This window comes from Hemitrygon akajei, chromosome 9, assembly GCF_048418815.1.
Source record: "Hemitrygon akajei chromosome 9, sHemAka1.3, whole genome shotgun sequence".
Taxonomy (NCBI): Eukaryota; Metazoa; Chordata; class Chondrichthyes; order Myliobatiformes; family Dasyatidae; genus Hemitrygon; species Hemitrygon akajei.
This window is the reverse complement of record NC_133132.1, coordinates 118269535-118283968: the sequence shown is the minus strand read 5'-3', so window position 1 is coordinate 118283968 and position 14434 is coordinate 118269535. Positions and strand designations below refer to the sequence as shown.

General features: G+C 37.8%; 1 protein-coding gene across 5 annotated transcripts in view; it reads right to left on the bottom strand.

Annotated features, from left to right (window-relative positions):
* Positions 1–14434, bottom strand: part of LOC140733475 (kinase D-interacting substrate of 220 kDa-like) — a 93103-nt gene that overhangs the window by 66295 nt on the left and 12374 nt on the right. For all 5 annotated transcript variants that reach the window (XM_073056864.1, XM_073056869.1, XM_073056866.1 and 2 more), the window contains exons 3-10: positions 11557–11705; positions 10477–10575; positions 10281–10379; positions 8221–8319; positions 7688–7786; positions 5626–5724; positions 2341–2538; positions 1297–1395 (exon numbers count right to left, since the gene is read on the bottom strand). In XM_073056864.1, the coding sequence (XP_072912965.1) occupies positions 1297–1395; positions 2341–2538; positions 5626–5724; positions 7688–7786; positions 8221–8319; positions 10281–10379; positions 10477–10575; positions 11557–11664 (900 nt within the window). In that variant the 5' untranslated portion in view covers positions 11665–11705. The remainder of the gene's footprint in view (positions 1–1296; positions 1396–2340; positions 2539–5625; positions 5725–7687; positions 7787–8220; positions 8320–10280; positions 10380–10476; positions 10576–11556; positions 11706–14434) is intronic.

Here is a 14434-nt window from a genome sequence, read left to right as displayed (position 1 = left end):
ATTTTAGTGAAGTTAACAAGATGCAGGGGAAAAATTAAGATCGACATAGGATGAACGTAAATGGATGCTTGATGGCCAATACATGCTCAGACTCTTTGTTGTATGATGACTCCAGTTTGAAATCCCTTTCACTAACCTGAAATGCTATACCCTAGTACAGGCTCCATCTCACAATTCTAGTTTATATTGCACCTTAAAGCATCCATTCAAAATTGAACTAGGAAATTACTTCAATATCTTCTAGTACCTATTCTTTTGGTACAAGCCAAGACAAAATCTTTCAGAAAACTAAACATACACTCAGTGGCCACTTTATTAGGTATACCTGAACACCTGCTTGGTAATGCAAATATCTAATCAGCCAATTATGTGGCAGCAACTCAATGGCATGGCCAGAAGATTCAGTTGCTGTTCAGACCAAACATCATAATGGGGGAAGAAATATGATGATCTAAGTGACTTTGACATTGGAATGATTGTTGGTGCCATATGGGGTGGTTTAAGACCACAAGACAAGACATAGGACCAAAATTAGGCCTTTTGGCCCATCAAGTCTGCTCTGCCATTCAATCATGACTGAATCCCTTTTTTACCTCCTATAAGACATAGGACCAGAGGTAGGCCATTTGGCAGATTTTAAGTATCTTAGAAAGTGCTGATCTCCTGGGATTTTCACTCACAAATGTCTGTAAAGTCTAGAGAATACTGCGAGGATCAAAAAACAACTGGTCTAGTCAGCAAAAATGCCTTGTTAATGAGAGAAGTCAGAGGAGAATGGCCAGACTGACTCAAGGTAACAATGACTCAAATAAAAATGCATATGAAGAGCATCTCTGACTACACAACACGTCGAGCCTTGAAGTGGATGAGCTATAGTAGCCAGAAGACCATGAAACTACACTTACTGGCTACTTTGTTAGGTACAGGAGGAATCTTAGAGGGATATGGGGCAAACGTGAAAATGTTTAGATGGGAATCTTAGTAGGCATGGACTAGCTGGGTCAAAGGGCCTATTTCTGTGCTGCATTACTGTACATTTCTTCAAGATAATTCACTGTAGAAATAATTTCTAGTCAGTAAGTGGCAGATGAAAATCTAGAATATTTTCTTTGTTCACATTCCATAACTCTGACCCATTGCCTTGTACAGAATATCCTTCTCCATGAGTAGAGAATCAATGCTGTTGCAGAAAGCATGTGATCAGTTTACAGTGATGATCTCCAATTTTGTGTAAAACCTGTCTGCTCTAACTTATTGAAATTAATTATCACAACCTACAGGTATGTTTCGACTTACCGTTCCTTTTATATCAATGTCAGCATACTTCTGCAGTAGAGCCCTCACAATCTCTACATGGCCCCCTTTAACGGCACCAATTAGTACGGTATCACCACTCTGGAAAAAAAATGTTTATGGAGAATTCTCCCACATACAATTTCACATCAATAAGAATTAGAATATAAAAGCAGAACTGAACATAGCAATTGAATTCCATTGTAAGAGGTCAAACTTAAGTCAGTTTAAGCCTTTGGCAGGCAAAAAAAGTTAGTTAAACCCCAAAACATGATGTACATGGTGATGGCTCATAATGGAATTGCTCCCAGAGCTGCCTCCTCCCAGCTCCATTGACCCAGATTCAATCCTGACCTCAGTGTATCTGTGTGGAGTTTGCACATTCTCTCCGTGACCACATGGGTTTCTTTCTCCCATGTGCCAAGAATATGCAGGTTGGCAGATTAATTGGCCACAGTAAATTGCTCCAAATTTGTAGATGAATAGTATAGTATATTCTGGGAAGAGCTGATGTGAATGCAGGATAGAACAAAATGGAAATAATTTTGAATGATTGTAAATGGGTGCTTTGTGGCTGATGGGCCAAAGCACCTATATTTCTCTATAAATCTTGATGGTTACACTTGTGCACAAGCATGTAAGGGGTGGGGGGTGTTGGTGCTGGGAGGGGGCAACTATAAAAGATACAAATGCCCAGGCAGTTAGTTTGGTAAGGGACAGTGTGAACAGAAAATTTAAAAAAATGAGAAGGAAATAAAGACAGTCTAAGATGGACTTAAGATTGCAATACCTCTTAACAGAAAGCTCCAATAACAATAAAAAATCCTGTTATCAAACTATAATTAAAATCATAAACAAATGTTATATTTCAACTAGTATACAAATAATACATTACTAGTTACAAGCAGCTGGAAGCTTAAAGTTGCAAAATTCACATTTTTTTCCCCAAGATTATAACACCAAAAAGAAAATTTATACTGATGTGGTTAGCTTCAATTAAAATTTTCTGAAAACATACCACTGCAAAAGAAAGAAAAATGTACAAACCCTGTCAGGGATGTTGACATAAGTACCAGCATCTAACAGATCCTGAACAATCTCAATGTGACCTTCCTTTGCAGCAATCATCAAAGCTGTATTTCCATCTTTATCAGTCAAATTGACATTTGGGTTGCGCTTTAACAATTCTTTCACTTCTTCAGTGTAGCCGCCTTTAACAGCCACAATTAAAGCTGTCATGGAGTTCTACAAAAAGGCATGGGCAAAGAAAGTTTAATTTTAAAAAAGCTTAAATAATACTTTTCTAATGTTATTAACTTTAGTTTGTCTACAATCTCATATTCCCCTAATGAGGAGATAGCTAATATATGTTAATTTAGGTTTTAAACTCAGTATGTGTAGGGAATGAAGAGCATTAGTCAGGGGTGAAGCGAGAAAAGAAAAATGGAGCAGATATATTTGTACATTACAATGAACTTCTGGAGAGTTTGGGGTACAAGGAGAATGTACGTCGTATAGATGGACATAATACAGTCCCAAAAATCTGTAAGTATTGACAAACAAAATTCTACAAAGGTGAAGCAACACATTTTGACAGAGTGAATCAGGAAGTTATGTAACTCCTTGCACAGCAAGTGACCAAATTGAGTTTTATTTATTTGCAAAAGACAATAAGATAATTAAAAAAAAAAGATTAAAAGGTTAACAAATAAATTAAGAAACAACTTGGCGTTAGCTTTGAAAGTTCCACAAATTAAAAAAAAGGCAAAAACAGGTACGGAATTTGTTTTACCTTTGAACTTTAGAGAAGGCAGAAGCTTGAAAGGTAATACAATCCCTAAACAAAAACTATTAATTTAACATAGAAAGGTAGTTTATTCAATTGTGAAAAGCTTAGTGCAACATTAGCACTAATAAGAAATTATTTCTTCGATTGTTTGGAGCAGCGACACAAGTTTCTGCTATTGCAAAAGTAAAGAACCCGCAAAGTAAATTTCTTGAGGTTCTAAAGAATTCTATTACATAGCACATATATAGGACAAATGTGTGATGAACATGTACGAGTACAGCAAAGGAACAGGCCATTGGCCCACAATATTGTGCCAAACCAACTAAGCAGCAAATCAAAAACACCCAAACACTAATCCCTCCTACTGACACAATGTCCTTATCTCTTCATCTTCCTTACATCTGTGTGCCTATCCCAACATCTCCCAAAACCCTCTAATGTATTTGCCTCTACCACCATACCAGGCAGCGTATTCCAGGCATCCACAACTCTGAGTAAAAAAAAACCTAATCCTCACATCTCCCTTAAACCTACTGACTCTCACCTTCAATGCATGCCCTCTGGTATTAGACATTTCAACCCTGGGAAGTATACTTACTGTCTACTCTATCTATGCCTCTCACAATCTTATAAACCTCTATTAGATCTCCCCTCAGCTTCTGGCACTCCAGAGAAAACAACCCAAGTTTATCCAGCCTCTCTTGATAGCAAATGCCCTCTAAACAAGGCAGCATCCTCTTCTGCACCCACTCCAAATCCTCAACATCCTTCCTACAGTGGAGCGACTAGAACGATATGCAATACTCCAGTGCAGCAGAGTTTTATAAAGTCCCAACATAACCTCTTGACTTTTGAACTCAATACCGAGACTAATAAAAACAAGCATTCCATAAGCCTTCTTAACCACCTTATATAGACCTGTGTAGCCACTTTCAAGGAGCTATGAACGTGGATCCCAAAGTCTTTCTGCTCTGCAACACTTTATCAGTGTACCGTAGTGGTCGGCAACCCGTCGATCGTGATCGACTGGTTAATCTTTGAGACTTTCCCAGCAGATCCCGAAAAAAAATGAAAAATAAATACACAAATACTGTTGAGAGATTGTTTCCGGGTTGTGGGGTTTTAGTTCCGTTCTTTCTGCCCAGTGTGCATGCGTGTAGCTCCCCCGCACTATACAGTGTAATTCAGTGGTCCCCAACCACCGGGCCGCAAGGAAACAATATGAGTCAGCTGCACCTTTCCTCATTCCCTGTCACGCCCACTGTTGAACTTGAACCCATGCGAGGTCATCAGTCTCCTGAATGCAGTGACACCCTCACGCGGCCGGCGGGAAATGCCGTTGCTACTGACCTGGAGCACAGACAGATGGGCGCCGCCTCTAAACCTGTTTAGCACACCAAATGTTCGTGGGGAAGCCGGTGCTAAAATATTCGCAGATGACCAGATCAGGATTTGGTAAGTAGCAGAGCAGCTACCCCGCTGCGATCTACTGAAGCAAACTTTTGTCGGCCAATAGATCCTACAAGGGGGGACGGGTGCGTGTCCTGCCACACTCCTCGCTTGTTCGGTCGCTCTCTCCGGACTGCGACCGTTGCGGCCCCAGCACGGGGACCTCCGGCCCTGACCTTGTCCTCTCACCCCACCCAAGACCAGCCACACCTGGCCAAGGTGTCTGGCGGCGGGCAGGTGGGAGGCTGTCTAATGAGGCAATGAAGCCCTCAAAACTGCTACGGTACCCTGAGTCCAAGCACCCTGCATTTAAAGACAAATCAGTTGAGTTTTTTTTGAGTGGAAAAAATGTGAGCAAGTGGGACAGAAGCTAAGTGCCGAGAGCCACAAAAACTAAACTGCAGAATAGACTGGACATAAGGAACCTGCTTTGAGTATCAGTGTATTCTAGTCGTGTTTAACACCCTCCCCCCCCCCCCCCCTGTTGGCAATATTGTCAATATTAAACAGGTCCGCGATGCAAAAAAAAAGGGTGGGTACCCCTGGTGTTTATACATTATTTCTACTTCTGGGTTGCGGGGTTTTACTTCTGGTCTTTTCTGCCCCGGTGCGCATGCGTGTAACTAATCGACCTGCGGTCGACCTTGCCTTTCACTAAGGCCGAGGTAGGGGAACCTGGTCTTAAAAAGGTTGGTGACCACTAGTGTACCGTCTCCTTGCATTTGCCCTACCAAGGTGCAACCCTCAATCTGGGTTAAACCCCATCTGCAATTTCTCTGTCCATATCTGCAACTGGTGTATACCTCACTGTATTCTTTGCTAGTCTTCAACACTGCCCACAACTCCACCAATCTTGGCATCTTCCACAAACTTACTAACCCCACCCATCTACATTTTCATCCAAGACATTTACATGCATCATAAACTGCAGAGGTCCCTGTGGATCTATACTTCACCAGTGTCATCTTAAAATGGAAAATCAATAGCATTTCACTATGCATTATAAATATTAACATACATTATTTAGACTTCAAATTACAAAACCTGTTTAAAATCCCATTTTACATTAAACAAAAACCACTGCAGATACATACAGCTCCTTCTTGATCAACATCCGCACCCATTTCCAACAAGTGTTTCACACACTCCAGATGACCCTTCCGTGCAGCCCAGATTAATGGAGTTGTCCCATACTAAAAAAGATAAACATTTGAGAAAACACACTAAAATCTCAAAAATATTATTTCAACGGGTTTTATATTTCAGATTGAGCAACAAGTTGTTCATGATCTACAAATACCTATCCAAATGATTTTCAGAACCAACAGCAATTCCTTCCTGAAGACACGATAAAATTCTTATTCACATAAAGACAAATAACAATTAAACATGCATTTGAATTTTTTTTAAAGTCAAACACTTTGATAATCATTGCTTTTGTTGTTTATACATTGGTTACAGCAAGTTATGTTTTCTTAGTCTACTAAATTCTTCGCACAATTTTGGCATAAGTTCTTAGAAAATCAGTGCTTTGTAAATGATAAAGTTATGCTATATCATCTTTATAAACAAACAAAACTTATTAACTGCTATTTTTCTACTTAAATTTCAAATAAAATTCTAGATCAAGATCCTCCTAAAATAATTTACCCTTCATTTAATAATCAAACAAATTACTTTGGGAAAAAAAAGCTGAAATTTCACCACAATTCTTCCATTCCAAGTATATTTTATCACTAAAAACTGTTTAATACCTTAGTACAAAGTTTGTAATAAACTTGCATCATTTATTTAGGAAGCTGCTCTTCATTCTTCCAGTTAAAGTAACCTCAGCTATTGCAAAATTAATCCAGATTGCTAAGCAAAAGACATCTCATAAAAAGTGAAAATATCCCAGTAACAATCAACTTTCTTTCACATGGATCATAAAAAAGTTACAAAAAAAGTAGTGAAATTTAGGACAATAATTGAGCAAATAATTGAAAAATAAAGAGGAAACAGGAAAATATAAATAAATGGCAGCACTCTCACAGAACTAGTATCAACATGATGGACTGAATTACTTCCTTCTTGTCTACGAATTAAACACAATCCATATCTTGAGACACAAAACCTCACATTACTACTCAGCGGCAGACAATGTTCAGACTGTGAATCATCAAGAATAACAACCAAGCTTATATTATTCTGGGACAGTGCAAAACAGGGCTTGAATTCTTTCTTCTGATAGTTTGTAAATAATTTCTATTTGAGAATATACCAGTGCATATTGGAGTAGAACATCAATATGTTTAAAGATTGAAACTCACATTGCATTTTTGTCCCATGTCTTTGGGTAAGTTAATTATTGCATTGTACTCTTTTTTAACTAAAAGTTAGAAATTGCAGCATTCCAGTATTGAATGGCAGACAGAAACAGGCTGGGTTTTACAATAAAATTTAAGATAAAAAGCAAAAAAAAATTGAAATGGATCCAACTCCAGTGCTTTATATTCCATATCATGGAAAAATCAAACAATGATGGCTCTGCCAGAGAAAAGCAGCTTACATAGGTTTAAAAAAAATGCTAGTGCAAGAGCAACCCCCCCATTTGAACGCTCATACAAATATTCATGACCATGCACTATCCTTATAACTCAATATCACAAACTGTAAGTTCCTGAAATCATCCTTTAACTTTTACTCCCCCCCCCAGGGTGCACCTCTAAAATCGATTTCTCCTTTAAATGGATATATTACTGATCTAAGTTTCTGGCTAACAGGTCACCTTAAAAGCCTCTGCTAGGAAGCCAGATGAGAACAAAGTCATTTTACAAAGAGTAAAACAAAAAAAAGAAAAATGTTGCAACTGCATTCATGTACCTTCCAAATAAACAAAACATAAAGAAATACAAAAAGCAGACAACGCAGATTGTTAGCATATCATTTAGAGAGAGGAATTAATTTGAACATCAAGTCTTCCCCCTTGCTGGAAAGGGTATCTGTAATTCCTCTGATTGTAATTTTCAAGTTTATTTCGATAAATCTCAAATATCACTCTTGAATCATGCAGACAAAAATCTTATAGGATTTCCTGTTGATCAAATTGATAGAACTACATTTTCGATACACTCCAATGCATAAGCTTATATGAAGGATTCTATATTACATATTTACCTTGTCAGAACAGTTGACTTTGGCACCATGCTGCAGTAGAAGTTTAACAATTTCATGATGTCCTCGTCCAGCTGCCCATATGATAGGGTAAACACTATACTGTGGATTAAAGTAACACGTAGATTAAATGACTGCTTTTGAAACATGCTGAGATGTGAGAACACAAAAAAAATTATCAAGTATACAAAATGTAGGACATAAAATAGCCAAAGTCTATAAAATACCATTTCAAACTGTATGCGACTGACAAAACCAAAATGACTAAGTTACTACTTTAAAAAACGCCATTGAGAATCACAAGGCTAGGAACAACAGTAAATAAAGTAATAAATCTCAAAGTTTTGAAATTGATCATACATAGCAGCATTTAGATCAATAACATGTAAACTCTGATTTTCCAATGCCCATTATGGGTACACAGTTCGTAAGGTGTAATATAGCAGGGAGAAGCCCAAATCAAATATACCAAAGAGAATTGATATCAAGGTATGTATGTGGTTGCCTCCAGCACTGTTCAGAGAAAAATCACTCACCTGTCCGGTAATATTTGGGTTTGCACCTTTCTCAAGTAATAGTCGTGAAATTTCCGTATGACCTTTGTATGCTGCCCACATAAGGGAAGTCCAACCACCCTACAAGATATAATGTAAAAATCAGAGCAATTTGTAAATGTTTATAGGTCTATTCCTATTCTCCTTTTATCTAAAAAACACATCCAGCAAGAAAGCAAATTTGCATATATACATTTAATTATTAAGATTAGAAGCATATGAAACAAATTCAATCCAAACATTGTTCCTCTGCTCACCTTTTATAACAATGGCCATAATCATCTGTATGGTTCAAATTTTAAAGCTACATATATTTTTTCTGAACAATATGCTGTTTTTGAGTATTAAACAGCTATGCATCTCTTTCAATAAGTACTGCTGGTTAAACTTGCCAAAACAAAAAACACATTATATTTAAGTTCGGGTTGACAGAAAAATACGAGGGTAGAAATTTATGCAAAGCCCAAGGTGCTAACATAAATATGCAACACAGAAGCAACAGTTCTTCATTCCACCTTTGAAATTCAAACTCTGACTTACAACAGAACCAAACATTGAAAGCAAAGCAATATTATACATTGTGCATTTAGCTAGCACTAGTTACCCCAAGATCAATTTTCAATTTTATGACCGCAATATAAACATCATTTTCTTTTTATATTCCTTTTGCCAACATAATTTATAAAGTTGAAGCAAACAGGCAAATAACTGTTTCAGAGCCAGTTATCAGGACAGATCACCACCTACCATCACCTCACAATGGCTAACCAAGATTAAAACACTAGATTCACTGAATAAATTTGTATCCCACTCACTCAATGATGCTGTTAATTTGCAATGCAACATGGGGTGCCAAAGCATGGTTTACATTAAACAACAAAATTAAAAGCATCTTCTATGAGGTGCATGAGAAGGATAGCGCTACTCATGTATTCTCAATCTAATCATGAATTATATACAAAGGAAAGATTTTTCATTACTGAAATATCTAGCCAGTTTGAATTAAGTATGAAATTACAAATTTATTTCAACATTCAATTTTGTTTAATGATAAGCTTTATTAACCTCAATCAGTACAAGTTATTCTGATCTTTATTCAAACTGCTATGTTCATATACTATACTGTGCAAACATCTTAGGCACATATATAGCTGGGATGTGCAAGACTTTTACACAGTACTATATTCATTTTATGTATTGCTCTGTACTGCTGCTGCCAAATTTCATGATTTATGTGAGTGATGACAAACTGATATGGGTCTCTAAACATAGAAACATAGATAATAGGTTGAGGAGTAGGTCATTCAGCCCTTCAAGCCTGCACCGCCATTCAGTATGATCATGGCTGATCATCCAACTCAGAACCCTGTACCTGCTTTCTCTCCATACCCCTGATCCCTTTAGCCACAAGGACCATATCTAACTTCCTCTTAAATGTAACCAATGAACCGGCCTCAACTGTTTCCTGTGGCAGAGAATTCCACAGATTCACCACTCTCTATGTGAAGAAGTTTTTCCTCATCTCGGTCCTAAAAGGCATCCCCTTTATCCTTAAACTGTGACCCCTCGTTCTGGACTTCCCCAACATCGGAAGCAATCTTCCTGCATCTAGCCTGTCCAATCCCTTTAGTGTGGACTGAGAGTGGGAAGGCAGCAGGGAGTGGGGAGGGAGCAGGAAATTGCCAGAGAGACATTCTGTAATGATCAATAAACCAATTGTTTGGAAACAAATTACCTTATCTGGTGCCTCAGGGCTTAGTGTGAATGCACCCAGGCCATTTCCTCCCTCCAACACTCCTTCTCTGCCACCTGTCACAAACATTCCCACAGCATTCCACACTCACCATTACCAACATCCTTTTCTCACGCCAGATTGAGAAACATGCTCTCCACTCCACATTGACAAATACAGTGCAGAAGTCTTGGGTACCCTAGCTATATATATGTGCTTTAGACTTTTGAACAGTACTGTACTGTTCAATGTAATTCATGATCAAACATGTAACTTGAAAAACAGGAAAGGAGTTTCATTTTACACTCACCATATCTCTGTGCTCCAGGTTAGCACTGAAGTTAATAAGTTCGCTTACAATTTCTAGATGACCTCCTTTTGCAGCTGAAATAAGAGCTGTCCAGTTATCCTGTCAAAAATGAAACAATCTCAAGTGAAAGTGATTTTGAAAATACCACTTAAGCAAAAAAAATTGGTTATCAAAATTAGATACAAGAATTACTTACAACATCTTCCAGGTTACAGTTGGCTCCTTTCTTGAGCAATTCCTGTACTATCTCCAAATTTCCCTGCTCTGCTGCCAGCATCAATGGAGTTTGCCCACTCTGCAGATAGAGTTGTTCATCAGTATCAAATAGTTTCAACATTCAACTTACTGCCAAAAATGAACACAACTCTGACAGATTTAAGCTACTTTAAGTATTTTTACTATAAGGTAAAAGCAACACCTTGTATTCTGCAGGCATCTTACACTTTTAAAGAGCATGTAACAAAGTAATCAAAACAACCAATTACCTCCAGCAAATTTGGATATTAAGATTTGCTTTCTCAGCTTGAATACATTTTTGAGCATGGCTGAGCATGTACTTGATTAAGAATGATTAATGGCACCCTTGAAAATGCAAAGCACCATGTCAATTTAAAGCTCACTTTTTAAAAAAAGCATTTCTCAATACCACCCTAACCTTGGAAGTTGGATTTAAGGAAGGAAAACAATTGATGACATAATCCCAAAATTCTTCTTAACCTACTAAACTGTATAGTTTGCCACACTTTCCTTGAAAGCGGTCAGTCAACCAAATGCGTGGCATAGCTCTCAGGCTCCAGTCTGAAAGCAGACTATAATTGTGGATACAGCCATATGACTGGATAATTATATCACTCAGAAATCCAAAAGTTTCAACTCAAAGTGTAGCGTTAACCAAAATTAGAAAAAAATGTAGATTTCAATTTAGGTCTCAGGAGTCACCAAGCAGCCAAGGTGCTTACAGTATATATGCAAGAGCAGAGGGGGAAAAAAAATAAAATCAGAGGAAAACATGTCCTTTGAAAGTTTCAAACATCTTCAATTTAACAGTTACAAAACAAAACTGGGACAAATCTTCACTTGACTGTTGGCTAAGGGAGTCAAAGTAACAGCAATTTCTAGTATTAGCGTTTCTAAAATAATAACAAAAAAGGAATAGCATTTTCTTCCCTAATTTATTTGTAGATCAATTGTGAATATCAAATTCTTTACCTCTAATTGAAAATATGAAATAAAATGCACATGGAGCAACTTCAATTAAGTATAATCAACTTCCTACCTCATTTCTTTCATCCACATCCTTGTACTTCTCCAGCAATGCCTTGAAAGCACTGACATTCTCTTCTTCAATATAGGTTAATAAGCTCTGAGCTGTGACAGTGGCCATTTGTGATACAATCTCTCACAAATGCAGCCTTTTGACCGCACCTAACAATATTAACACAAGTTTACCTCACTTTCAAATCAACAAAAGGAGATACTAACAGATGTTAGGTATGAGTAAAGGAGTACAATTTTAATTTCATGTATCCAATGACAGTAACAAGTATTCCTACACCAAATAGTTATATTCATAAGAAATTTTCCTAATTTTTCAACAATACATTTCACCTGCCAAAAATATTTACTTTGCTACAAATTGAGCACCCCTTATCTGAATATCCAAAATCCTTCAAAATCCAAATTTTTGAGCACCGACATGATGCTACAAATGGACAATTTCACAAGGCGCTGGGAAATTTTCCAGGCAATACACAGGTCTCTACTCAACACAGACAGTTCTGAGAAGCAACTTCACACATCCTGAATGGGGACCTCTTGGTGGCAGTCTGTTTTCAGCAGTCATCATAGCCAGATCTTCATACATTCTTCAGTGAGTATCGTATGTTTTGCACTTATCCTCTGCTCCGTGTTATGAAGATACGTTGAAAATATGAAAAGGCCTGTAGTTACCCCTATGAGTAATAATGAAAAGAAAAAGAGGAAGCATTTAGGTCTATCTACAGTTGCAAGAAAAAGTTTGTGAACCATTTGCAATTAACTGGTTTTCTGCATTAATTCCTCATAGAATGTGGTCTGATTTTCATCTGTCACAATAATCAACAAAGACAATCTGCCTAAACTAATACCACACAAACAATTGTACTTCTTCTAGTCAGTACCAAGTACACTTAAACAATTGCAGTCCAGGTTACAAAAAAAATGTGGGTAATGCCTTCAACAAAAGCCATTTGGAGGCAGGTCTTCCAATCAATGAACACTGGAGGAGGTGAAAAAGAATCCAACAGTAACAACAGAAGACCTGCAGAAATCTCTAGAACTCGCTAAAGTGTCTGCCATAAGAAAAACACTGAACAAGAATGGTGTTCATGAAAGGACACCACAGAGGAACCACTGCTCTCCAAAAAATTCATTGCTGCACATCTCAAGTTTGCAAAAGACCACCTGGATGATCCACAATGTTTCTGGGATAATGTTCTGTGGACAGATGAGACTGAAGTTGACTATTTTGGCATAAATGCACACCTTTACATCGGAAGGAAAAAGGGCACTGCACACCAACACCAAAACCTCAAACTAGCTATGAAGCATGGTGGAAGAAACATCTTGGTTTGGGGATGCTTGACTGTTTTGCTGCCTTAGGGCCTAGACAGTTTGTAATCGTTGAGGGAACAATGAATCCAAAAATTGTATGAAGACATTTTACAGGAGAATGCTAGGGTAGTGGTCTGTCACCTGAAGCTTAATAGCTGAATGATGCAACTAGACAATGATCTAAAACACAAGAGTAAATCAACAACAGAATGGTTTAAAAAGAAGAAATTTTGTGTTTTGGAATGGCCAAGTTAAAGTCCAGACCTTAACCCAATTGAGATGCTCTGGCATGGCCTGAAGAGGGCTGTTCATGCAAGATTTCCCAGAAATACTGATGAACCGAAACAATTTTGTATGGAGCAATGGTCTAAAATTCCTCCTCTCCATAGTGCATATCTGATCAGCAGCTAGAGGAAACATTTAGTGGAGGTTATTGCTGTTAAAGGAGGTTCTACCAGTCATTAAATACAAGGGTTAACATACCTTTTCCAGCCCAGATTGTGAGTAACTAAACAATGAGTTCAATAAAGACATGAAAAGTACAAACGTTTGTGTGTTATTAGTTTAGACAGATAGTGTTTGTCTATTACTGTGACTCAGTTGAAGTTCAGACCACATTTTATAAATAATTATTGGAAAAAATAGATAATTTTAAGGGTTCACAAACTCTTTCTTGCAACTGTATAACACAAAGTCAAGTTGTTGGAAAAGCTTGACAGCGATGGAAGTGTGAGGCATCTGACAGAGGAATGCATGAAACCCTGTAGGAACTCAGTGGGTATGACAGCATCTGTGGAAATGAATAAACAGTTGACATTTCAGGATAGACCCCTCTTTGGGATTGGAAAGGAAGGGGAAAGACACCTGAATAATGAAGTGGGGGGAGGGGAAGGAGGATAGCTCAAAGGTTTTAGGTGAAACCAGGTGGATAGGAAAGACAAAGGTCTGAGGAGGAAGGAATCCAATATGAGAGGAGAGTGGACCATGGGAGAAAGGGAAAGAGGAGGAGACCCTGGGGGAGGTAATAGGCAAGTGAGAAGACACAAAAAGACAGAGTGGAAGACGGACTGACTGAGGAGAATGGTGCTGCAACGACCACCATCTATGACCTAAAGAAACAGAAAGACCAACTGTCAAAGTTCCATGCTGAAAGTAAGAAGTTAATGAAAAATAGAAAAACACTGCATAAAGCGAAAAACAAAGATCTCAGTTGTGTACTGTAACAGTGGATTTGTCAACGGTGTAAACGTATGCCACTTAACAGAATGCAATCATGAAACAAGCAAAGATCTATCACAATGAACTGAGAATTGAATATTCATCAGGCTAGTTGCAGAAATTTAAGGGCATGGCTCAGCATTACATTTTTAAAGATTTGTAGTGATAAAGCATCTGCTGATCACAAAGCAGCATAAAAACTGAAGGGCTAGAGCAACATGCATTCACAACAGAACAGAAATCAGTTTATAAAATCAAAGAAAGATTGCTACGACAAAAACCCTTGTTAATGAGACAGATGATACTGAAAGAAACATTTAAAAGGTCATTCAGCACAGTGCCTC